This window comes from Pseudorasbora parva, chromosome 21 (genome assembly GCF_024679245.1).
Source record: "Pseudorasbora parva isolate DD20220531a chromosome 21, ASM2467924v1, whole genome shotgun sequence".
Taxonomy (NCBI): Eukaryota; Metazoa; Chordata; class Actinopteri; order Cypriniformes; family Gobionidae; genus Pseudorasbora; species Pseudorasbora parva.
In genome coordinates, this window is record NC_090192.1 from 2,804,255 (window position 1) to 2,827,804 (window position 23,550).

The following is a 23,550-nucleotide window of genomic DNA, read 5'->3' on the forward strand; positions in this document are numbered from 1 at the left end:
CTTACACTTAATCGCTCGTGCACACAAACGCACACATAAATCTCACACATATATACACACACACATTCACACGCACGCGCACACATACACGTGCACACACATCCACTCACTCACTTACACTTAATCGCTCGTGCACACAAACGCACACATAAATCTCACACATACACACTCGCACACATAAATATACACACACACACATAGACACAAACTCACTTACATGCACACACGCATACATACACACGCACACACAAACACACTAACTCACTTACACAAACAAGCACACACATACATACTCACTCACACACTCCTGCACACGATCGCACACAAACCTCACACATACACACACTCACGTAGACACACATGCACAATCACTCACACACACATGCGCAAGCATACACACACACACACACAAACACACTAACTCACTTACACAAACAAGCACACACATGCGCAAGCATACACACACACACACATACTCTACCGGTCAAAAGTTTTGAGTAATAAAGATATTTTTTAATTTAAAAAAAGATAAATGTCTTAAATGCTAATCAAGGCTGCATTTATTTTATCATAAATCCAGTAAAAGCAGTGAAATGTTCCTCTAGTGTAAATCATCTGTTCTCTATGTTTATATATATAGTAAAGTGTGATTTATTCCTGCGATCAAAGCTGAGTTTATCATCATTACTCCAGTCTTCAGTGTCACATGATCCTTCACTAATCACTCTCAGATGAGGATCTGATGATCAACACACATTTATGATTATTATCAGTGTGGAAAACAGCAACATGAATGTTTGATAAAAAGAAAGTTCAAAAGAACAGCATTTATTTGAAATCTTTTGTAACATTATAAATGTTATTTATTATCAGTGTTGAAGACACTTTATATTTCTGTGGAAACCCTGATGCACTATCATTTGGGGTCAGTTCTATTATTCTAAAATAAATCATACTATTATTCAGCAAGGCTGCATTAAACGGATCAAAAGTGACAGTAAAGACATTTATAATGTATAATAATATTCATCATGTCAGAATGATTAGTGAAGGATCATGTGATGCTGAAGACTGGAATAATGATGATAAATTCAGCTTTGATCACAGGAATAAATTACATTTTAAAGGGATAGTTCACCCAAAAAGGAAAATTCTGTCATTTACTCACCGTCAAGTTGTTCCAAACCTGTATGAGTATCTTTCTTCTGCTGAACACAAAAAAAGATATTTTGAAGAATGTGTGTAACCAAGCAGATGGAGCAACTGGAGCAGAGGCCAGATAGTAGTAGTAGTTGCTGTGCGAGTAAACCTCACTCCTCTGACCTCAAGAGACGCTCTAGCGACTGACGCTAGAGGTTGCAGCCTTTAGCTTCCTCGTTAAAGCGTCCGACACTCATGCCGGTGTCATGAAAAATCCTGTTCCCCTGTGAAATCGTGTCCGCAAGGACCCCCAGAGCGATTCTATTGGCTGAAAGAAATTTTAATAGGTAATCTGTTCAGAGCCTGATTACAATTCTTACACAATCGCGTTTTGATTTTTACTGTTTAAATTGTGTTAAAATAGTCTTTAATGTCTTACAAAGCATATGTTTTATATATTAGTAGTATATAACTGAAGCTATAAGTGCTTATATAAGTATATAATTCAGAACATGTTTTTGCTCCCATTATAGCAATCAATTAAATATTTCAAATAAATGTTTTGCGTGTGTACTTAGTGTGGCAATGAATTCATAGTTTATTAGTTTATTATTTAGTTATTTTTAAACAATTGATTGTCCAGAACCATGTTGTAACAAGTTCGATATAGTAAGGAAGGAAGAGGACACAGGGGTCGGCTGGACTGTTGATGCGTATCTTTATTTTCTCTTTCTCAATGTCAATAACACACTTCTTCGTGTGTTCTCAGTCAAACTCATAAGCAACAATAACTTCCGGTTCGCGGCACATCCGGCTTCCGGGTAAACTCAGTCTCTGTGTTCTCGCACCAACAGTCCGACTCTCTCTCTCCCTGGTCTCCGGTTCCGCTGGTGTTTTATCCCGTCTCCGCGCTCATTACTGGAACAAGAGACAGGTGTTATTGATCTGCGTCCAACCCACTCACTTACCGCTCGTCCCGCGGCCCTCTCTCCCGCTGCAGACCTCGCTGAACCACGCCCCCCTTGCCACATACCCCCACCGCCCGACTCAGGCCGGGGAGCCGTCCGGCCTGCAGCCCCCCCCCCCCCCCCCCCCCATTTCTGGAGAGGAAATCGGCCACAGCCATCTGAGCACCCGGCCTGTGGACCACCTTGAACTTAAACGGCTGAAGAGCCAGATACCAACGGGTGATCCGCGCGTTGGTATCCTTCATGCGGTGGAGCCATTGGAGGGGAGCGTGGTCCGAACAGAGAGTGAACTCCCGCCCCAGGAGGTAATAGCGGAGAGTGAGAACGGCCCATCTGATGGCCAAACACTCCTTTTCTATGGTGCTGTACTTAGCTTCCCTCTTGGAGAGCTTACGGCTAATGTACAGCACCGGCCGCTCTCCCCCCTCCACCTCCTGGGCCAGGACTGCGCCCAGCCCCCTGTCCGACGCGTCAGTCTGCAACAAGAAAGGGAGAGAAAAGTCAGGGGAGTGTAAGAGCGGCCCGCCACATAGAGCAGCCTTTACTTGGGTAAAAGCCTGTTGACACGGCTCCGTCCACTGGACCGTATCTGGTAGCCCCTTTCTAGTAAGATCAGTCAAAGGGCTGGTGAGGTCCGAATAATTTGGTATAAACCGTCTATAATATCCCGCCAGCCCCAAGAACTGCCTAACCTCCTTTTTGGTCTTGGGCCTCGGACAGGTTGCAATTGCGGCAGTCTTATCAATTTGGGGACGCACCTGCCCATGACCCAAGTGGAAGCCCAGATACCTTACTTCCACCCGCCCAATCGCACACTTCTTCGGATTGGCCGTGAGCCCCGCTCTCCTCAGCGACCTCAGGACCGCCCTCACATGCTGCATATGCCGCTGCCAATCGTGACTATAAATCACTATGTCATCCAGGTACGCAGCAGCATATGCAGCATGGGGACGCAAAATCCTATCCATGAGTCGCCGGAAGGTTGCGGGCGCCCCGAACAAGCCGAAAGGAAGCGTGACAAATTGGTGTAATCCAAACGGCGTGGTGAAAGCTGTTTTTTCTTTGGACAATGGAGACAAGGGGATCTGCCAATAGCCCTTTGTTAAGTCCAGTGTCGAATAAAATCGAGCCGTACCTAACCGATCAAGCAACTCGTCAACCCGCGGCATTGGATACGCGTCGAACTTCGACACAGCGTTCACCTTGCGGTAGTCCACACAGAACCTGACCGAGCCGTCTGTTTTGGGGACCAAAACTATCGGGCTCGCCCAGTCACTGTTGGACTCCTCGATTACTCCCATGTCGAGCATTGCGCCTAATTCGTCCTGAACTACTTTTTTCTTGTGCTCAGGCAAGCGATACGGCCGGCTGCGAACTACCACGCCCGGCTCGGTCTCGATATGGTGCTGAATCAAGTCGGTACGTCCCGGTAGGGGCGAGAACACGTCAGCGAATTCCGCCTGCAATTTCGATAAGTCAGCGAGTTGTAACGGTGAGAGGTGATCTCCCCCAGGGGCCAACGCGACTGATTGTGCTTTAATGCTCGCCTCTGGCCCGAGATCATCCTCTCCCCCGATCACCGTTGCCAACAACACCGATTCCACCTCATTCCATTTTTTTAGCAGATTGAGGTGGTATATTTGACGTGCCCCGTTCCTATCGGATCGTATCACTTCATAATCGAGCTCTCCTATCTGCCGTGCGACCTCAAACGGCCCTTGCCACTTTGACATTAATTTTGAGCTCGACGTTGGGAGTAGAACGAGCACTTTCTCTCCCGGTGTGAATTTGCGTAGTTTAGTACCCCTGTTATATGACCGGCTCTGGCGGTCCTGGGCTTGCAACAAATTCTCCCTAGATAGCCGCCCCAATGTGTGGAGTTTTGTTCGCAAGTCCATGACGTACTGAATTTCGTTTTTGGCCAACGAAGGCCCCTCCTCCCAAGTTTCTCGTAGGACGTCCAGCACCCCCCGTGGCTGTCGACCGTAGAGAAGCTCGAAGGGGGAAAACCCCGTGGAGGCTTGCGGGACCTCGCGCACAGCAAATAAGAGGGGTTCTAACCACCGATCCCAATTTTTGGCGTCTTCCTGTACGAATTTACGGATCATGGATTTAAGAGTGCGATTAAATCGTTCGACCAAGCCGTCTGTTTGTGGGTGATAGACGCTGGTTCGAATGGATTTAATGCCCAATAATCCGTAGAGTTCGCTCATCGTGCGTGACATAAACGCCGTGCCTTGATCAGTGAGGATTTCTTTCGGAATCCCCACCCGGGAGATTAAACGAAACAGTGCGTCCGCAACACTCTTCGCCGAGATGTTGCGGAGAGCCACTGCTTCCGGATATCGTGTTGCGTAGTCCACGATAACTAGCGCAAAACGATGTCCGCGTGCGGATCGCTCTAATGGCCCGATGAGGTCCATCGCAATTCTCTCGAAGGGGACCTGCATTAATGGTAGGGGGCGCAATGGCGCTTTTGGGGCGGCCAGTGGGTTCACCAACTGACATTCAGGACAAGACGCGCACCACCTGCGCACATTGTCATGAATGCCTGGCCAAAAAAATCGGGTCATTAAACGATTCAGCGTGGCCGCCTGTCCCAGGTGGCCCGCCATCGGGTTAGAGTGAGCCGCCTGGAAAAGCATTTCCCGGCGGCTCTTTGGTACTAACAACTGGGTTGTATCTAGCTTTGTCTGAGTGTCTTGGGTCACTCGATACAACCGATCCTTAATTATGGCAAAATAAGGATACGTGACGGGCAATGCGGGTTGGAGGGACTGACCGTCGATAGTGCGGACCTGTTGGAAAGCATGTTTTAGAGTCTCATCTTGGGACTGCTCCAGAGGGAAGTCATCGCGGTCCGAGAGAATCAGTCTCTCAACCCCGCTCGGTTCCCCTGAAGCTGTTCCCAAGGGTCCCGTATCAGTCTCGCCAACCTGCACTCGCACCGCCCCGTTCCTAGCCTTGTTTCCCCAAGCGGCATCCGCGCATAACGACCCCAATAACGCCGAAAAGGCGGGCCAATTCGTCCCCAGAATTAGCGGATGCCGGAGGTGGGGACTAACCGCCACCTCAACACTATGCTTTTTCCCCCTAAACTGTATCGTGACTGGGACAACCGGATATTCCACCACATCCCCGTGCACACACCGCACCTTAACCATGCGGCTTGTATCCAATGCCCCAGGCTGCATCAGGCTTTGATGGATCGAGGTTTGGTTACATCCTGAATCCACCAAGGCCTGATATGTACCCCCCTTGATACTTACAGGAATTTGGTACTCTCCTGCTTGATCGGGGGTGGTCCGCTGGACGTCCGGGATCCGGATCATTGTCCCGATGTCCATCCTCGGACATCGGTCCACAAAATGATCCGGATCACCGCACCGCCAGCAGGCCAGCCCAGGCTTACCCGCCACCCCTGCGGCGGGGAGTGGGTTGGAGGATGAGCGCGGAAAGGGGGCGGAACCAGAGCCATTGTCACCACCAGCCCCCAGTGGCCCCGCCCCCCTGGGCGGGACCCGCGAACTCCCAGACGGTCCAAGGCCCATCCCACCCCGGCCTCTGGGGGGGACGCGAGGAGGGCCTGGAGGGCGGGACCTGGGGAGAGGGACAGGTCGAGAGAGAAAGAGAGAGGGGGGAGAGAGAGAGAGAGAAGTTAGTGGGGGTTCGCCGACCCCCGGGCACGCCACCAGGTGGTCCTCCGCCAGGTGGATGGCCGTCTCCAGCGACGTGGGCCGGTGACACTGGACCCACTCGGCGGTCTTCCGGGGAAGCCGAGTGATGAACTGCTCCAGCACCACCAGATCGACAACATGGTCCCCATCGCTGCCGCCGGCCAGCAGCCATCTGCGGCACTCGTCCCGGAGCTGTTGGGCCAATGCGAAGGGTCGACCGGCCTCACCCCACTCCAGGGAGCGGAAACGCTGGCGGTGTTGTTCTGGGGTCCGGCCGACCCGCTGAAGTATGGCCCGCTTCAGGTCGTCGTAGTCCAGGAGGTTCGCGACCGGTAGATGTTGCGCGGCCGCCTGGGCTTCGCCGGATAGAAGGGGGATGAGGCGCACCGGCCACTGTGCCCGGGGCCACCCGCAGGCCTCCGCGGCTTTTTGGAACAGATCTACGAAGGCCTCGGGGTCGTCTTCCGGCCCCATCTTCTGGAGGGGCACGTGCACCGGTGCGCTGGCCCGCCCAGCGGCCTCGGCGCGAACCTCCCGGTCCATCCAGCTCCGGAACCGCTCGCGGTCCTCTTGCTGGCCTTGGACGATGGCCTCGAAGCGGCGCTCCTGTTCGGTCCGAAGGTCCAGCAATGCCTTATGGTGTTCCTGGTGGAGGACCGCGAGGGAGTTGATGATCTCCGCAAATGGCGAGGCGGAGGGCGTTGTCATGGCGGCGGCTCTGTCCTGCTTCCTTCCCGGGTTTCGGCACCAGTGTAACAAGTTCGATATAGTAAGGAAGGAAGAGGACACAGGGGTCGGCTGGACTGTTGATGCGTATCTTTATTTTCTCTTTCTCAATGTCAATAACACACTTCTTCGTGTGTTCTCAGTCAAACTCATAAGCAACAATAACTTCCGGTTCGCGGCACTTCCGGCTTCCGGGTAAACTCAGTCTCTGTGTTCTCGCACCAACAGTCCGACTCTCTCTCTCCCTGGTCTCCGGTTCCGCTGGTGTTTTATCCCGTCTCCGCGCTCATTACTGGAACAAGAGACAGGTGTTATTGATCTGCGTCCAACCCACTCACTTACCGCTCGTCCCGCGGCCCTCTCTCCCGCTGCAGACCTCGCTGAACCACGCCCCCCTTGCCACACAAGTATAACAACTTTTGATCGGGCATTTAAAACCGCTACCAGCGGATACGATTTCACAGGGGGACAGGATTTGTCATGACACCGGCGGCCCCGGGTTCGAGTCCTGGTCCGAACAGAAGGGGTTACACAACCATTCACTACCATAGTATTTATTTCCCTACTATGGTAATCAATGGTTGCTCTATCTGCTTGGTTACAAACATTCTTCCAAATATTTTCATTCGTGTTCAGCAGAAGAAAGAAACTAATACAGGTTTGGAACAACTTGAGGGTGAGTAAATGACAGAATTTTCCTTTTTGGGTGAGCTATCCCTTTAATATATAGTCACATAGAAAACACTTATCAATCAACTTTATTTATATCGCGCTTTTACAATCACGATTGTGTCAAAGCAGCTTCACAGTGTTAAACAGGACAATATTGCAACAAAATTAGATTTGGCTGTACAGTCGTTCTGGAGAAAACCGTGATGTTATCAGCTTATTTTAATTTATCATATAGCGACAATGTTGGCAGATCAGTATTATAGTTTATAGAATTAAATAAGACCTAATAAATTATTTTTATTAGTATATTTACTTAGATCGTAATCTTAGTGTCCCCAACTTATTTTACATTGGAATAATATATGGCAATTGTTGCTGTATTTTGATTAAATAAATGTAGCATGCATTTTTTTCTGCTGTAGTGTCTTGTGTCATGCATTTCTCTGTCCGTTTGCTGTAGTTTTATTCGGGTCACCGTTCTCCTCACATTCCCTTTCGGCTTCTTCACCTCGTCTGGACTCATGCGAGACATCTTGCTGGATACGAGCAGCAGGACGCCCACGAGTTCCTCATCGCTGCTCTGGACGTCCTGCACAGACACTGCAAAGGTACCGCAGCCAATCACAAGCCATCCTTCCCAATCGAATGGAGCGCAGCATTACACAAAAATGCTTTTCTTACTTAGTATTTTTGTCTTGTTTCTAGTCCAAACATCTAAAAATTCTTAAAACAAGAAGTATTTACTAGACAAGTAAAGATTATTGTCCTGTTTTGGGAAAAATAACTCAAAATTAAGAGAGTTTTTGTTTAAAATAAGATAAATAATCTGCCAATGGGGTCAGTAAAATAATCTTAAAACAACATTATTTTACTTACCCTATTGGCAGATTATTTATCTTATTTTAAACAAAAACTCTTAATTTTGAGTTTTTTCCCCAAAACAAGACAATCATTTTTACTTGTCTAGTAAATGTTTCTTAATGTAAGAATTTGTAGATATTTTGACTAGAAACAAGACAAAAATACGAAGTAAGAAATGCATTTTTTCTAATGCCAATTTTTTGCAGTGCACCGTGTCCTAACTACACGCGACGCGATAAGGTTTCAGCGAAAAGAAACTTGTCTGTCCAGACCAGACGCGACGTGACAACGAGATGCAGCAAATCACACCAGAGGCTTAGTAACTACTAGCTCGTTTGTAACTAACTCTGTACTTTTTTGGTTGCACCATTTGATCTTAAGGCAGACCATGCTGTAGCTAGTAGGTCGTTAACTCTCTGTAAAGTAACACGTAGTCCCATAGTATGAGGTTTACCCTCATTGATCCAATAGCAGCCTTCAAAGACGTGAGCAGAAGTTGTGTTTAAATGCTCTGAATTTCAGTTTATCCTTCATTTATAACTTATTTTGCCTCGCGTAACCAACGGTAAAAACAAGTTTCTATTAAATACAACAATTAATTATGAATAACATTCAGAAGCATTCTGTATATGAAACTAAATTAATAAGGATCAATAAATAATTACTGAAAAAAAAAAAGAACCTGAGAAAAAAAGACTGATTTTATTTGACATCATGACATGCACAACACGGAGCGAGGGGACAGATGCACACACAGCTGTTTTGCACGGGTTCATGTTAAAGAGCCGCTAACAAAGTAATCTATTCACATAATGTTGTCTCTCTTAGAGTATAAGTTAGTGTAAATGTCAGCATTATCATATACGTGTAAAGAATTAAAGTCTGTCATGTAAAACAATAGCATTATTATGTAGTTCATTCTGTCTGCTATTTTTCCAACCTGATCGGAGGCTTCCGTAAATAATTAGTTTATACGTAGATTTACGCTTCAACTAAGTTTAATGGTGCAACTAAAAAATATTTAGTAGTGCATAAGTTGTAACTTAGAGCCCATTTACGTCAAAACTTGGCTAAGTTGTAACTTGCGCACAGTTGCTGCAACTGGCCCCTGCTGTCGGAAAGATGAAGTGTGAGATTTCTGCAGCACATCATCTGCCATTGGCTGGACAAAAAGTAGCCCCGCCTCAAAGTCACGCCATTGGTGGAGCCGGTGTTGCTGATCAGGATGTTCAAGCGATGCTGTGATAGTGACAGTATTTTAACATCAAGAAAACTGACACAAATTTACCTTTTAAGTCGGTGATTACTAGTATTTGGCTAATTTGTTTTTGATAAACATTGCGATTTTGATTTAAAATGCTTTTAAATTTTAAATTTAAAGCTTTGCTGGGTTTAAGCTGCATAATTTGCCAACAGTTTGTGCTTTATGTAGCAATATTACTATAAATTAATAATAATAATAATAAAGTTATAAACATTATTATGGTTATTATTCCTAAATGAAAATATGAAAGATTTATTAAACTGTAATTATTTTTATTTGATTAAAAAAAGTATTTAAAAATATATATTAATCATTAAATTTGTATGTATCCCTATTACTATAAAATAATAATAGATATTATATTATTGTGGTTATTAATATTAATAAATACATATGAAAATATTTAAAATAGAATATTTAAAAATGTAATATTAAACCTTTTATTTGTATGTAGCAATATGAATTAATATTAGATAAATAGACATTATTATATGATTATTGTTATTACTAAATATATGAAACAATATTTATTAAACACTAGTTAAAAAACAAGCACTAAAATGAGAGTATTTAAATATATATATAATTATAATCATCATTTTATTTTTATGTAGTAATATGACTAAAATATAAATGTTGTTTAATTATGGTTAATAGTATTAATATATAATAATAATTAAATTTTTATGTAGCAATGTGATTGTATTTTAATTAAATCGCTGCATTTAGCGCATCTTCACTTTTATTTCTATTAATCATGCATCTTTAACATCCTGCAATCTATTTCACACGTTTTACTGGATGCGATAGCAGTGAGATTAAAGGCGTTATTTCATAAGACGACTTGAATAGTACGTCAGCGCTTCTCATGTAAGATCTGCTTGTTATTCATGTGAAGATTCGTGACTCTGTAGGATGAAACGGTTCCTCCTTTAAATATTGATTGTGTGAGCGCGCGCATGTGTGAGAGTGTGCTGTCGCATTGAACGCACCGGGGTCGGAGTCAGTGGGCGACGGGAGCAAGCGCTATGAAACGCAGACGGAAGAGCGAGGAAGAGGGGGAACGAATCAGAGCGGGAGGAAGTGAAGAGGAGGAGGAGGGTGTAGATGTAGAGTCGGGAGACGGACCTCACTATTCCTCCTGCAGTGTGAAAGCAAAGGGAGGGGTGTTTCTGCAGCAGTCCGAGCAATGCTTTCTAATCAGACCTTCTCTTTCTCTCTCTCTGTGTGTCTGTGTGTCTGTCCCTGTCTGTGTCTGTCTGTGTGTCCCTGTCTGTGTGTCCCTGTCTGTGTGTCCCTGTCTGTGTGTCCCTGTCTGTGTGTCCCTGTCTGTGTGTCCCTGTCTGTGTGTCCCTGTCTGTGTGTCCCTGTCTGTGTGTCCCTGTCTGTGTGTGTGTGTGTCTGTCTGTGTGTGTGTCTGTGTGTGTGTGTGTCTGTGTGTGTGTCTCTGTCTGTGTGTGTGTCTGTGTCTGTCTGTGTCTCTCTGTGTGTCTGTTTGTGTGTGTGTGTGTCTCTGTTTGTGTGTGTGTGTGTTTATATGCTGCTTCCATGTCCGCTAAGGAGATGACAATGGGAAAAAAGCCAACAACCCAAACCACTGCAACTGCATCATTGACCAAATCTTCACAGGAGGCCTGCAGTCTGACGTCACCTGCCAAGTCTGCCAGTAAGACCAGAGCAACATCTGTCAGCCGCTCATACAGCTGTTCTCGCATCAGCTGACACATTGAATGAACGGCCATTCTGCTTGTATTTTGTGAATACGGACACTTTTAAAGGGACAGTTCACCCAAAAATGTAAATTCTGTCATTAATTCCTCTCCCTCATGTCGTTCCAAATGCGCAAGACCTTCGCTCATCTTCAGATTTCATCAAAAATATCTTCATTTGTGTTCTGAGAGCTCTGACCCCTCCATAGACACCAATTTAACACTTTTTAGGTCCAGAAAGGAAGTAAAGACATCATTAATATAGTCCATGTGACTGCAGTGGTTCAGCCTAGTGTTGCACAATATACCGGTACTAGAAAAGTATCGCGATACCAGGTTATTAAAATCAGACATATACAACATTATCGTTTTATTAGTACTTTGTACTAATTAATAAAGGTGCACTATGTAATATTTTTGCAGTAAAATATCCAAAAACCACTATGGCCAGTGTTATATGGCCACTATGGCCTGTCCTTCGGATGAGACGTTAAACCGAGGTCCTGACTCTCTGTGGTCGTTAAAAATCCCAGGATGTCCTTCGATAAAGAGTAGGGGTGTAATCCCAGCATCCCAGCCAAATTTGCCCATTGGCCCCTGTCCATCATGGCCTCCTAATAATCCCCATATCCTGATTGGCTTCATGACTCGGTCTCCTCTCCACCAATCAGCTGGTGTGTGGTGAGCGTTCTGGCGCAATATGGCCGCCGTTGCATCATCCAGGTGGATGCTGCACATTGGTGGTGGTTGAGGAGATTCCTCCTTCTATATGTAAAGTGCTTTGAGTGTCTTAATAATAAGTGATTATTATTATTATATATTTTGTTCGGTTGAGTTCTTACAATAACTCCAAATGTTACCAACTATTTGTAAATCGTGAGAAAATTGCTATTTTAACCAATGACCTGGGACGTGTGAGGGGGTCGCCTGTCGATGACATCATATTTGCGTTACCCTCGGTTTCCAGTTTTGTTCTGCAAAAAAAGCTTTACATTATTATTAATTTTAAATAAAGAGGAGAGAATGGTTCAAAAAGCAGGGCAGGATTATGCTAGCCAAGTGAAAAGAGTTTTTTTTACAAATACGTTTATAAAACAGTGAATAGTAAGTTCTGTCATAATAATAATATTATTATTATTCAATTACTTTTACTGTTTTTTGCTGTGGTATCGATTCAGTATCGTTATCGAGGTAGGGTATCGTATCGAACTCATAATTTTGGTATTGTGACAACACTAGTTGTCTTGACGTTAAGAAGCAAACAAACAAAAATAACGACTTAATTCGACAATTTCTTCCCGTCTGTGTCAGTCTCGTGCCGTTGGCATAGTAAATACAGTGCAGCTCTTCGGTTACATCAGAGCTACGCCAGAACGGCGGCTTACCATTGGCCGAAGCTGATCACATGACCCACCACGACGCACGCATACGAGTCGTTCTGCCGCAGAACAGCGTCAGCCGCGTAGACTCACAGACTAGAATAAACTGTTGAATAAAGGTGCTATTTTTGTTTGTTTTTGTGTGCCAAAGTATTCCTGTTGCCTAGTGCGGGGAGGGCTGACCAAAAAGTTATATCACAGTATTTTTCTAACTTGTACCGGTTTTGCAGTATATGCCGGTATTTTTTTCCCCTATGCATGACCAGTGTTAACCACATTTTCTGCTGATTGAGGGGAAATACTGCAGTATATTGACTAGAATGCCCTATTTTACTGTCATGAGTAAATATTGTAGAAAAACTCCTCACCAGAGTTAATAAAGTTTTGCAAAGCCCCACAAAATGATGCTGTGGGGAGACAACAACCAATTAAACACTCATTGCAGACACATGAAATATGAGATTGGGGGCACTATAAGCATTTTAAAAACCTAACCCTATATAACGACAAAGTGCCAAAACGAGGGAGAAACGCGGAAGAACATTTAAAAGGTCTAAGGGTATTTTAAATACATTTAAGAGCACTACAGTCTCTGAACAACCGACACACGTCAGGTTAACACCGAGAGAATAGACACATTTACTTGTTTGCCAATTCTTTGAGATGTCAGTCTACACCATTGTCTTCATCACGGTCGTGATCAGACGTACGGCTGTATTATCAGTGTCCTTGTTTGCACATACATTTAATTTGAAGATGATGTGATTTAAATATGTGCGGATACACGATGCTGGTTCATGTTTACAGCAGTATTTACAGGATATGAATTGTTTCCATAACTCTCAAACTTTGAAGCTGCTTTGACACAATCGTAGTTGTAAAAGCGCTATATAAATAAAGTTGATTCATTGATTGATCAAACAGTCGCACTGCGATCCGAACGTTAGTGACACATATACAGGAAAAAAAATACTTTTATTACTTAGTATTTTTGTCTTGTTTCTAGTCCAAACATCTAAAAATTCTTAAAACAAGAAGTATTTACTAGACAAGTAAAAGTAATTGTCTTGTTTTTGTGAAAAATAACTCAAAATTAAGCAAGTTTTTGCTTAAAATAAGGAAAATAATCTGCCAGTGGGGTGAGAAAAATAATCTTAATTCAAACTGAAAACAAGATTATTTTTCTCACCCCACTGGCAGATTATTTATCTTAAAATTAAGCAAGTTTTTGCTTAAAATTTGTTATTTTTCCCGAAAACAAGACAATTACTTTTACTTGTCTAGTAAATACTTCTTGTTTTAAGAATTTTTAGATGTCTGGACTAGAAACAAGACAAAAATACTAAGAATGAAAAGCTTTTTTTGCAGTGTACCGCTTTTGCAGTGTAATACAGGTAAATATCATAACAAAAATAAACACTGATATTGGGTATGAACCAGTATACCACTCAGCACTACCAAAGCCATGTGGAGCACTTTTATGATGGATAGATGTGCTTTTTTCGGGCTTAAATTTGCCCTGCCATTTACAAAGCTTGGAAGAGCCAGGACATTTATTTATATATATATATATATATATATATATATATATATATATATATATATATATATATATATATATATATATATATATATATATATATATATATATATATATATATATATATATATATATATATATATATATATAAATTACACTGATCATGTTTGTCTGAAAGATGAATCTCATGTACACCTATGAGTAAATCATGAGCTGATTTTTATTTTTGGGTGAACTATCCCTTTAAAAAGCTCTCTAGTCCCTACATGGGCACCTCACTGGGTTTTGGAGCGGAGCCAGTGTCTCTGTATCTTATTTTCTATCTCTAAGCCAGTTTGAATGTTAAATGCTCCTCGGCGCCTCCTTGTGTTTAACAGAGGTATTGTGCATTTTATTGCACGTTGCATTCCTGCCGTTTCTTGATTATTTAAGTGCATCTGTCAATCCAATTAATTAGTTTGGTTTCTTTTGTAGTGGTGCATTAGTAGTCCTGAGGAGAGATCTGGTTTTTATTTAGTGTCTTCTCTGTCCGCAGTGGGGTTTCCACCACAATAGACCCGTTCTGGGACATTAGTTTGGATCTGCCGGGTTCGTCCACCCCATTTTGGCCACTCAGCCCCGGCACTGATGGCAGTGTGGTGAATGGAGATAGTCATCCTACTGGAGCCACCACGCTCACAGACTGCCTGCGCAGGTGCTTATGAGCCAATCACATTTACTACAGCACTGACTGAGAGCCAATCACATTCATGCATGAGCTCGTCTGTATCTCGTTCTGCATTGCAGGTTCACCCGACCCGAACACTTAGGAAGCAGCGCCAAGATCAAATGCAGCGGTTGCCATAGTTACCAGGAGTCCACCAAGCAGCTGACTATGAAGAGACTTCCTATCGTGGCGTGTTTCCACCTGAAAGTAAGTGTGTGTGTGTGTGTGTGTGTGTGTGTGTGTGTGTGTGTGTGTGTGTGTGTGTACTTGTTTATATTACATTGTGGGGACCACAATTGTCCCCACAATGTAATATAAACCTGAGATCACCAGCCAGCGCTCCCCACAATGTAAATGGATTTATAAACATAATAAATGATCATGTTTTTAAAAAAATCTAAAAATGCAGAATGTTTACTGTATACATCATTTTTATTATTTTTATTTTACACACATTAGTGTATAATTTTAATAGTTCTTTACATTTCTAACTTAATGATTTATTATTAATTATAGCAACAAATAAAAATTATAATTGTTAAAGGTAATATGAATAATGTAAAATGTATAGAAGTATTAATTTTATATTGCTATGAATTCTGGCATCAAAACCTGACTTTGTTTTGAATAGTACACTGAATAGTTATTATTAATATTGGTGTTATAACTAATAATACCACTGTGTATTAATATATTAATATTTATTTATTATTTTACCCAAAGTAGTATAGAATTAAAAAAATGTCTATACATGTCCATTTAATTATTTATTTTAAATAATAATAATAATGGGCAAATTATCATGATCATCACGATACATTAACTGGTTATTGGCCATAATATCAGCATAATTATCCTTGTTCTGACTAAATGTTATTATACTTCACATTCTGGCCAAGAACCAGCCAAATGTTGAGTATTTTTCAAAGCCTCCAAACAACAGAAACTGCGTCAGAAGGTCTGTGGGCGATCCGTGGGCCGAGTCTGGCCTTCTCTCCTTCTCTTCTTCTCTCTCCTCATCTTTTATTCCTCTGTTTTCTGCCATCCAGCGGTTTGAGCATTCAGCGAAGCTCCGGCGGAAGATCACCACCTACGTGTCCTTTCCTCTGGAGCTGGACATGACACCCTTCATGGCCTCCAGGTACAGCCTCACTCATCTCTGCTGTCATCCTCAGAGCCGTCAATATTAGATGCCCGTTATCAGACGGCAGCGTTAACTGTCATTACAAGTAGAGCGACTTGGTAAGTGAATTGCTAATGTCCTTGTGTTTGTCTCACAGTAAAGAGAGCCGAATGAATGGACAGTACCAGCAGCCTGTGGACTCATTAAACAACGACAACAAGTAAGTGAACGCATAATCACTGACTCAAATACTGCATCAGCTCCTGCTGTATTATCAGCTGTGAATGATGTATTAAATGGGGCGGTGCAGAAAATATCAATATTTTCTGTTTTTTTGTTTTTGTTTTTTTTGCGATGACGATAATTGGTGTGAATCAAATAAACCACTTAAAAGTAGTAGTTTAAAATTCAGAGCATGATTTTTCAGTATAATCCACATTTAAACCAAAATATCTGACTTCCTGTTTGTCTATATGTGTGTATATATATATATATGGTTTGGTGACAGTAGGTAAAACTAACCCCCCCACTTTTGTCACAAAAGGTGGGGCTACTGAGCTCCTCCACCAGGTCAATTTGTTTAAGCCTTTGCCCATGTCTACTGACTGAAAAATGTGATGTGTGTCGAGTTTCATGCAATTTCAAGCATGTAAAAAGCCTCAAAAACACACAAGATTATTAAACTTTGGCATGTTGCCATCGTAATGGTATTCTAGATATCAAGAATCCTTTCACAGGTCTAGGAATGAATCATTTGGCTGTCTGAATGAGTGAGTCATTGAATCATTCATTCAAACGATTCATTCAGGAACCAAGCATTTGAGTGAGTCTCTAAACAGTCCTGTGGTTTTGTTTGAAACTATTTTCTGTGGCAAAATCAAGCAATATTGAGTCTAAAAGTCACTTAATATTAATTTCTTGTTTATTGAACTGTCATTATAAAATCGATATCACATTTGTAGTCATGCTGATATTTGGAGGGAAAAAATGAAGCGTGATATTGATTAACTATATTTAATTATATAAATTATAAGATTTTTTTTTTGCCCCGTATATTAAATATAGAGGGCTTTATAAATGCATTTTAATATCCATGCAGTGAAATTGTGCACAAGCACACTAGACTACATCACGTATGTGTGTTTGTAAAGGGAGACATATACTCGATAGTGTCAGATCGCAGAATGTTAAAACAACATTCATGATACGCAGACGATGTATATCACACATCCCTGGTCTAAAGGCCCTTCTGTCTCTGTGTGTGTGTGTGCGTGTGCGTGCGCTGCAGGTATTCTCTGTTCGCTGTGGTGAATCATCAGGGCACGTTGGAGAGCGGCCATTACACGACGTTCATCCGGCAACACAAGGACCAGTGGTTTAAATGTGACGACGCCATTATCACTAAAGCCAGCATTAAAGACGTTCTGGACAGCGAGGGGTCAGTCTCTCCTGAAGGAGCTCTACAGTTTCATTGCATTCAAGACAAAATATTGATTGAGGGGCTTTTGCAAAAAAAATTATACCAAAACTGACTGCACTAGAAATTACTAGTTTTATTTGTTGGAAAGTTTTGCTTAAAGTGCCGCCTTAATAAATGAACATGGTGAGAAGTTATTTCTAGTGCAGTCATTTTCAGCATAATTTATTGGCAAAAGATTATATTTTGTACTATCCCTTTAAGAAAAGCATTATTTTAATTTTGCATTTAATTCAGTGACATTCAAAATGAACTTGATATTGTAAATTAAATCAAATAAAATAATTATTGTATATATCATAATATAAAGCTTGATATATTTGACTAATTTAAACGTCCAAGTACATTTTGTGGCCTCTGGACTTCCATAAAGTTTATTTTATAATGTGGATGGTTTTAGTAATTATTTATTGTATTTTATATATATATATATATATATATATATATATATATATATATATATATATATATATATATATATATATATATATATATATACTCTGAAACAGGATTATTATAATTAACTAAAATGATCAAATTAAAACCATTAAAAAACATTTTTGTGAAATAAAAAATAATAATAATATATTTTATTTCAGCTAGTTGGTAAGGCAACATTTCTCATTTGAACTGAATAACTTAAACTCAAATTTAATAAATTTTCCTAACAATAATACAGATAACAATAACTAATAAAAATGAAAACTACAACGGTTACTGGAAATTTAACCAAAATGAAACTACCTGTAATTAAAAAAACTTAAATAATCCTGCTGTTTATTTTTATGGAAGCTTGTTTCCGCCACATAATTCAAAAGTAATTGCAATTTTTATGAGATATAAACTTGCATTTGTGAGAGAGAAACTCTGTGGTGGGGAAAAATAAAAGCTTCCATAGATTTTTTTTTTACAGTTGTTTTTAAAAATAACAGTTTCTACAAACCACTGTATTCTCCCTTTTTGCAGGTACTTGTTATTCTACCATAAACAGTTCCTTGAATACGAATAAGCCGAGATCCAGACGCGGTCCGAGTCCAAAGCTGTGAAGGGAAGATCATATACGAGTGACGGCGGGATGAGAACACACTCGTCCCACGAGAGCTGGCAAGAGCAGAAGAGTTAACACGCAGCCTTTCTCACTAAAGAAAATAACAACAAAATAAGAAATGAATTATAAAAACAAATAAAGAAAAAAATGACACGGCTAAACCAATCTGCACTGAGCAACCGGAGCATACTTGACAGAAAGAGGAGGAGATGACGGAGAACCACCGGCACTACAAACACACACAGACTGACATCTCATCACGCACTTCACTTTCAGTTGTGTTTTCACCCCGAAAGAATATAAAGCATTCATGTGCATCAGCTCCCTCATCCTCAAATGATTTCTCCAGAAGTATACGAGGGGAAAAGATTCCTTTTTTATTTCTATGTATGCATTATTGATGTACTGAATGCAACAGAAAGGTGTTATTGACTTCAGCGTAAACCTATATTGTCGGTTGAGTTTGGAAATACTGTCCTTGTCCAGCACTTTTTATTATTATTTTTTCATTCGGAAAAGCTTGTCGTTTTTCTTTTTGGTTGAGGGCTGAAAATGTATCACACACACACGCACACACATAAATCTATATATAAATATATTTTTATAAGTCCTTCATTTTTCTGTTTAAGTGTCCTAAACCCTTAGCACCATCTTTTCTCTTTTGTGCTTAAAGTCTTGGATATGAATGGGGAAGGTGTGTTTGCTTCGGCGCATCACAGATCTTTGGTTGGACGCGAGATGTTTGAGTTGCCGATGAATGTGGCTGCAGGTTTGTTTGGTTGTGACGGCTTGTGTTTCAGACGCATTGACGTTTTCTTTCCGTTCATGTGATGCCTGTCGCCACCATGGCTCGATTCAGCAGTGTTATCCTCAGCCACATGTCGAGTGTGTGTGTGTGTGTGTTTGCGAATGTATGCATATCCCATGTATACGTATGTGTGTGCGTGCGCGCATGCAGGTATGTGGGCACCTGTGTGTTGGTGGTGTTAACGTGTGTGTGTGTGTGTGTGTGTGTGTGTGTGTGTGTGTGTGTGTGTACTGAATCAGTACTCAAACTTGGCATGCTGTTTAAACTGGATGCTAAAAGACTTTGGGGAGGATTTTATAAATGTTAATTATGTATCTATGTATAGTATGTATGTATGTAATGTATGTAAAACAAATCAATGGAAAAAAAAAAATGGTGAAGAAAAAAGTGCTGCGTCGTCTGATTTGCTCTCGGCCCTGAAACGAGTCCAGAATTACAGGAGATTTCTGCTTCCCTCGGGATGGAAGGTTTTTTTATTTCAATATCAATCTCTTAATTAATTTCAGCTCTTTCTATCTGTTGTTCTCTGCTTTTAGGTCATCTTTAGTTCTGCTGGAAAAACAAATCAGATGAATCATACACTCTTATGGCAAGATGACAACAGTTTTTCATGCACTGGTCAGTTTTGCGGGCTATTTTGCTTCATGAAATTCACCATTGCCAAAAGTTTTGGGACGCCTGCCTTTACATGCACATGAGCTTTAATGCCATCCCATTGTTAATCCGTAGGGTTTAATATGGAGACGGCCCACCCTCTCTAACAGCTCCAGCTCTTCTGGGAAGGCTTTCCTCAAGGTTTAGGAGTGTGTTTATGGGGATTTTTGCCCATTCTTCTAGAAGCTCATTTGTGAGGTCAGGCACTGATGTTGGACGAGAAGGCCTGGCTCTCAGTCTCCGCTCTAATTCATCCCAAAGCTGTTCTATCGGGTTGAGCTCAGGACTCTGTGCAGGCCAGTCAAGTTCCTCCACACCAAACTCCTCATCCATGTCTTTATGGACCGACGCTTTGTGCACTGGAGCGCAGTCATGCTGGGACAGGAAGGGGCCGTCCCCAAACTGTTCCCACAAAGTTGGGGGCATGAAATTGTCCAAAATGTCTTGGTATGCTGAAGCATTAAGAGTTCCAAGTGCCAAGCCCAACACCTAAAAAAAGCACGGCTGCTTTACTCCACTGCATCCCACGCTTTGCATTGCTCTTGGTGATGTAAGGCTTGGATGAGCTGCTCGGCCATGGAAACCCATTCCATGAAGCTCTCTATGCTGTTCTTGAGCTCATCTGAAGGCCACAGAAGTCTGGAGGTCTGGAGCTGTTGACTCTGCAGAAAGTTGGTGACTTCTGCGCACTGTGACCCTCAGCATGTGCTGACCCCACTCTGTGATTTTACGTGGCCTATCACTTCGTGGGTGAGTTGTTGTTGCTCCCAATCGCTTCCACTTTGTTATAATCCCACTAACAGTTGAGCGTGGAATATTTAGTAGTGAGGAAATGTCAGGAATGGACTTATTGCACAGGTGTCAGCCTATCACGGCCCCACGCTTGAGCTCACTGAGCTCCTGAGAGCGACCCATTCTTTGGAGGGGTGTCCTGATACTTTTAGAAATATAGTGTATCATCTTCCTTAAAGCTAGTGGAATGAGAACATCCAAAATATTATTTAAGTGTTAATGTGTTGTGTTTAAAGCTCCACTGTGTGATATTTCCCCATCTAGCGGTGTAAAGGTTTATGACCATCCAGTGAATAATAGTTTCTGTTCCTCTCAATTCTGATTTCGTTTTAACTCCTATGGTGGCTGATTTATTCCAAGATTAACACGGCAATCCCCCTCTTCACATTCGACACGGAGCCAAACCGTGTGTTAAACGCGAAAGGCGAAGCTTGAATTTACGGGTATGTCCCTCTTTGGCTACTGTACTTTCAAGATGGAGGGCCAACATGGCGACCGGCATTCGAACCCCTCACCCGTATGTATTTTCAATGGCATATTATAAACTTACGAGAATACTTTATTACGTGAAAGATGTAAATATACATTAATGAGCACATATATTTTTGAAAGAACTAAGTGTTTTTAGCTAAGAATAAACTAAAGTTGCACAGTGTAGCTTTAAGTGTTAGTTGCTAATTTCAATCTTTATCTTCAACGGTGGTGAGTTTGAGTCAGAAATCGCCACTTTGGCAGCTTTACACACACCAAACGTTACGGTTTAATTCATATCTGTATTTTGAAGGTTTGTTCATATATCATTTGACTGGTTTATAATTCCTTAAAACATGGTGAAAATGTATTTTATTGTCTGTGTTGGCAGTATTTTCTGATTTGAGTGATAAACAGAAATCCAAAATCACCTGTTAAAAACCTGTATATGTCAGCAATCTCAAACAAGAATTAAGAACTAATGTATGCACACTACTGCATATTTAGTTAGATAATACCTCATTTGCAAACATTTCAGAAAACTTGTAATATAAAACGTGTCTTTTCTATTCAACTTTAGTGACAGCACAACATAGGGTTTAGAAAAAAGATGTTTTCTCCATAGAAAAGTTTATTTTAATGGACTTTTACACATAAATGTTGAGCTTCAAGGTTGTTTAACGATTACATGTGTTTCTAAGACAAACCCGTGGTGTTGAGGAACACAGATGGTTAATTGACGTTTCTACGGGCTGCTAGACTTAAACCGTCCGCCATATTGGAACGGCCAAGGTAAGTTGACTGCAACCCTTACAGTTAGACGCATGTATGACTATCTCATATTTGCAGTAGACTTAAGCAGATGACTGCCAAACCATCACAATACAGAGGAAAAAGCAAGCATGTTATTAAAAAGTTAGTGAAAGTGAACACATTAAAAATTACCATCGTAAAAACCTGAAATACTAAAAACACAAACCAAGAGACCTGTGAAAGGTTATCCCATTTGTTCGGGAATTTAAATCTTGACGGTTTCACAACTAGAAGATGCGCATTGTGCCATCATTGATTCTTACTGTGACTCACAGTCTGTGAGTGACGAACATATACAGTAAAAGGTGACGACACACTGACCGTTCCAAGATGGCGGCCGATGTTACGTGACGAGCGTTCGAATATGGCGTCAACATGAAACCACGGCCACATTTGAAAATAAAATCATGATCCGGTAAGTCATAAAAATCTGGAAAATCCAAATTGAGACAATCGATGTTATAACCTAAAAAGTTAAATTGATCACACACTAAAAAAAAATTGACAGTGAAAATTATATTTAATATGTCCATTTTGATTTTATCTTGTAATTGACTCGTCATAATTTTGACTATTTAAGTATTTATTTGGACTTTTTTGTGTCATAATTTAGTCTCATAATTTTGACATTTTATGTCATAATTTTGATTTTGTATGCCATGCTTTGTTTTTTAAATCTTAATTTTGACTTTCATTCAACTTAGTACGTCATAATTTCAACATTTTAAGTATTTATTTTGACATTTTGTCATAATCTCGATTTTCAGTATTTCATCATTTTGATTTAGTATGGCATAATTTTGACTTTAAATCTTAATTTCGATTTAAATGTCAAAATTGTGATTAATTGTGTCATAATCCCATAGTTTCAAGTATTAATTTTTGACTTTTTGCCATAATTTTGAGTTTCATGTAATAATTGAGTTTCATGTAATAATCTCGATTTATTACATCACAGTTTTGACTTCTTAAGGCTTAATTTCAACTTTTATATCATATTTTTGATTTAGAATGTCATAATTTCAACATTTTGAGCAATTACTGACTTTTCATGTAAAAAATTAGTCCTTTTGATTTAGTATGTCATAATTTTGCATTTTCAGCTTTACGACTTGAGTCTTAATTCAGGGTTCGTACACCTTTTCAAAGGTCAAATTCAAGCACTTTTCAAGCACTTTCAAGGTCAATTTTAATGATTTTTCCAGCACCTAGCACCGCTGTAAATTACATACCAATACATTGTCAAAATTATTATTTAGTACACTTTATCATCACATTAAAAAGATAATAATACTATAAACAGCCAAAATCGTGTTTCGTAAAGCAGCAGGATCAGATATTTAACCAAATCACAAGTTTTATTTCTTTTAAATGTATCTCTGTCTAAGTAGATTTTGCTTACTATCTAACCTGCCTTTGGGGTAATTGTAAAAACAATTATCCTAAACAAAATCACTCGACGGGTTCACTTAACTTTCAATTCATTTATTGAACATTTTAAAAATGAAAACATTCGTCTTTGAGGTAGACAGTCAATCACATGTACCTCATTGACCTTTTCTATTTTTAATTAATTTCTTTTTTGTGTGTGTATGTCTATTAAAAGTCTAGGCAATCAAGTATTTCTTCTGAAGAGATCACTTTATATGATAAAGCTTAAGCTTTTTTTTCATAATCATTGATCAATTACCATTACAATTATCTCACAAATATGCTTACAGT

General features: G+C 40.9%; 1 protein-coding gene across 4 annotated transcripts in view; it reads left to right on the forward strand.

Moving 5' to 3' along the window:
- Positions 1 to 19,488, forward strand: part of usp22 (ubiquitin specific peptidase 22) — a 76,083-nt gene extending 56,595 nt beyond the window's left edge. For 2 of the 4 annotated variants that reach the window (XM_067429625.1, XM_067429627.1), the window contains 8 exons: positions 7,644 to 7,791; positions 10,869 to 10,974; positions 14,472 to 14,630; positions 14,723 to 14,849; positions 15,692 to 15,783; positions 15,923 to 15,985; positions 17,054 to 17,203; positions 18,209 to 19,488. In XM_067429625.1, the coding sequence (XP_067285726.1) occupies positions 7,644 to 7,791; positions 10,869 to 10,974; positions 14,472 to 14,630; positions 14,723 to 14,849; positions 15,692 to 15,783; positions 15,923 to 15,985; positions 17,054 to 17,203; positions 18,209 to 18,251 (888 nt within the window). In that variant the 3' untranslated portion in view covers positions 18,252 to 19,488. The remainder of the gene's footprint in view (positions 1 to 7,643; positions 7,792 to 10,868; positions 10,975 to 14,471; positions 14,631 to 14,722; positions 14,850 to 15,691; positions 15,784 to 15,922; positions 15,986 to 17,053; positions 17,204 to 18,208) is intronic. The other 2 variants (XM_067429626.1, XM_067429628.1) reach the window with 1 other exon arrangement.
- Positions 19,489 to 23,550: the final 4,062 nt, after the last annotated feature.